Source organism: Montipora foliosa, chromosome 1, assembly GCF_036669935.1.
Source record: "Montipora foliosa isolate CH-2021 chromosome 1, ASM3666993v2, whole genome shotgun sequence".
NCBI classification, from domain to species: Eukaryota; Metazoa; Cnidaria; class Anthozoa; order Scleractinia; family Acroporidae; genus Montipora; species Montipora foliosa.
The window spans coordinates 10,354,601-10,357,100 of NC_090869.1; the positions used below are offsets into that span (position 1 = coordinate 10,354,601).

The 2,500-nt window shown below is 38.3% G+C and overlaps 1 protein-coding gene and 1 pseudogene across 1 annotated transcript in view; one reads left to right on the plus strand and one right to left on the minus strand.

Moving 5' to 3' along the window:
* The window catches only part of LOC137977498 (allene oxide synthase-lipoxygenase protein-like), a 22,124-nt gene extending 21,629 nt beyond the window's left edge, over nt 1-495 (plus strand). Inside the window, exon 14 of the mRNA XM_068824770.1 lies at nt 1-495. This exon is cut by the window's left edge and continues 52 nt beyond it. Coding sequence (XP_068680871.1) covers nt 1-182 — 182 coding nt within the window. The 3' untranslated portion in view covers nt 183-495.
* A 1,883-nt stretch (nt 496-2,378) lies between these two features.
* Nucleotides 2,379-2,500, minus strand: part of LOC138009592 (uncharacterized) — an 879-nt pseudogene continuing 757 nt past the window's right edge.

The following is a 2,500-nucleotide window of genomic DNA, read 5'->3' on the forward strand; positions in this document are numbered from 1 at the left end:
TTGACTACGGCAACAACCTTAAGGAGACCAGAGCCGTCAAACTCCTCAACCGTTACTTCGGTCACCTCATGAATGTTGTTCAGCCTGAAATGCAAGAGAAGAATCAGCAACGAAAGGAGGACGGTGACCTGACCTATCCATATTTCATCCCAAGGTGGCTGCCAAATGGTATCCAGACCTAGCTCGTCTAACCTAGCTCGCCTAGCTTGTCGGTTGCGAGGCATCTGAGCATGCGTTGTGAGTCGTGATCAAGTAGAGTGAAACGAGTAGAATTAGCGTAAGGGAGCATCAGTGACGTGTACTTTCTTAGAAGCTAGTTAAAAGTTTGGGTTTGATTGTCCACAAGCTAAGTCAAGCCAGCTAAGATAGGAGTGAAAGTTTTTGTTGCATTTATAGTTTAGTAAGCACGTAAGAAGTGCTTACCGCTTAGTGTAGACTTAAGCTATGAAACTGTTTATACCTGAAAAGAGAATAAACACTGTTGGTGTGCCACAATTTGCTTGAGCTGACAAATCTGGTCATTAGTACTCGTTCTTGTGTAATAATTCTTATCATTACTTTGCACATCTTTTTAGCCTCAGCTTCTCACTATTTGCCGATATCGATATCGACTGTCAGAAAATCTGTCAATGTAATAACCGAACCCATATATTGTATAGCTTGTCGTTTTGCGGCGAGTCTAATTTGCAGGTCGCAGGTCGCAGGTTATTGTTTCACCAATACAGAATGTATCCTAAACATTCTTAAAAGCTAACCTTGGGCCTAATTAGGCCTAAACGAAAGTTTTTAGGCCTAAGGTTAGCTTTTATGAATGTTTAGAATACTTTCTGTATTGGTGAAACAATGACCTGCAACCCGCGACCCGCGATCCGCGACCTGCGACCTGCAGATTAGACCCACCGGTCTGTTTGTAGTTGGTAAACATAAGTAAACTATTGGAATCTTTCCTCATTGTTTTTGCATCCAGCATCCGATTCAGCCTGTAAACAAAAGCAGAGAAACAAATGTTAAGAACTAACGCTAGAAAGGAACGACGTTTTGACTGATCATCAGTGATTTTCTCAAGTTCGAGTTCTTGGTTAAAGAATTAGCATATATAATATAATACAGTAACAACAGAACCTTGCAACTAAAGGACAAGAGATTGGATTGTTACTCATTCTACCAAGAAAAAGCACACAGGAACAGCTTGAAGACGCGAGGCATGACCATGGCTACTGTAAATGTTCTAGTGAAACTGAATCCATAATTTCGCCACCAAAGATCCACCCCATTAGTTTGCAGGAACTGAAAGAGCGTTGCTCTAGAATTAAAAGAAAATTGGCTGTGGACGATGACAATTAAGTTGATTGAAAAAGAAACTAGAGACAAATCATTAAAAGAACATTGAAGTAACTTACAATGGAATGAAGCAAGAAAGTCTGAGATACAGCATCAAAATATAAACGAGTTGCAAGAATGAAAGAATCAACTTCTCCAGTTATAGCCCTACAAGAGATATTACATTATAATCAACCATTCCAGACTTCTTTTATGAAGGAAGGTCTTGACAAAGAGCCAGCGATTATCAGTGAATAAATCGCTGAAATGCAGGGAGATGATCGTCAAGTAACTGTGAAAAAAGTGGATTCATTGTAAGTGCAATCCATGGCTTTTTGCGAGCAAGTCCAGATGGTTTAGTCCATGACCCTCTGGAATCTACTCCAGATGGGCTAATTGAAGTTAAGCTCATTGTACTCTAAGAAGAAGAAGCACTAAAAGCTGCACTCATAAGAAAGGGAATTTGCAAATTAGTGAAAGGTGGTGTTTCCCTTAATAGAAATCACCAGTACTATTTCCAAGGACATCAGCAGATGTTTTGCTACTCCAAGACATGGACTGACTTCGTAGTCAAGGGTAAAAAAGTGAAATCTTGGAACAAAGTACTTTAAAAACACATTTACTGGATTAGCCTATTTATTTGTAACAGCAATACTACGGACTACATGCTGCCCAAAGTAAAAAAGAGGCTGTTGAAAGTCGATAATATTTCCTTTGAAATGACACATACTGTTTCGTAAAGGCAGTCATAACAATGTCATGTAATCTTCCCTAAAGGGCATTTATATAACCAATATGATTGGTTCAATCAATGAAATTACGTAACTTTGTTATCATTTCAACTAGAGGCTTCTTATCAACGGTTGTACTTGGAGTAAAGTAACTTTAAAAAGTTAAAATAGAACACCCTTGCATGTCTTAATTAACTTAACATGGAAAGGAAAGTCATGCCAGTTACGGAAAAACGTAATGGCATCATTTTATTAAATGTTTAAATGTGCACAATTTTACTGATGCAATTCTAATAATTATGGATTGTTACAGTTCAAATGGTCACCTCACTTTACTAGTGGCGGAAGGAAGCTAACTAAAGAGCAAATTAACTGAACAAAAATGCCACTTGCACTTTCAGCCATGCTAATAGGGAATGTCCTATCAAAGATATAATGGTAGTTTTTTA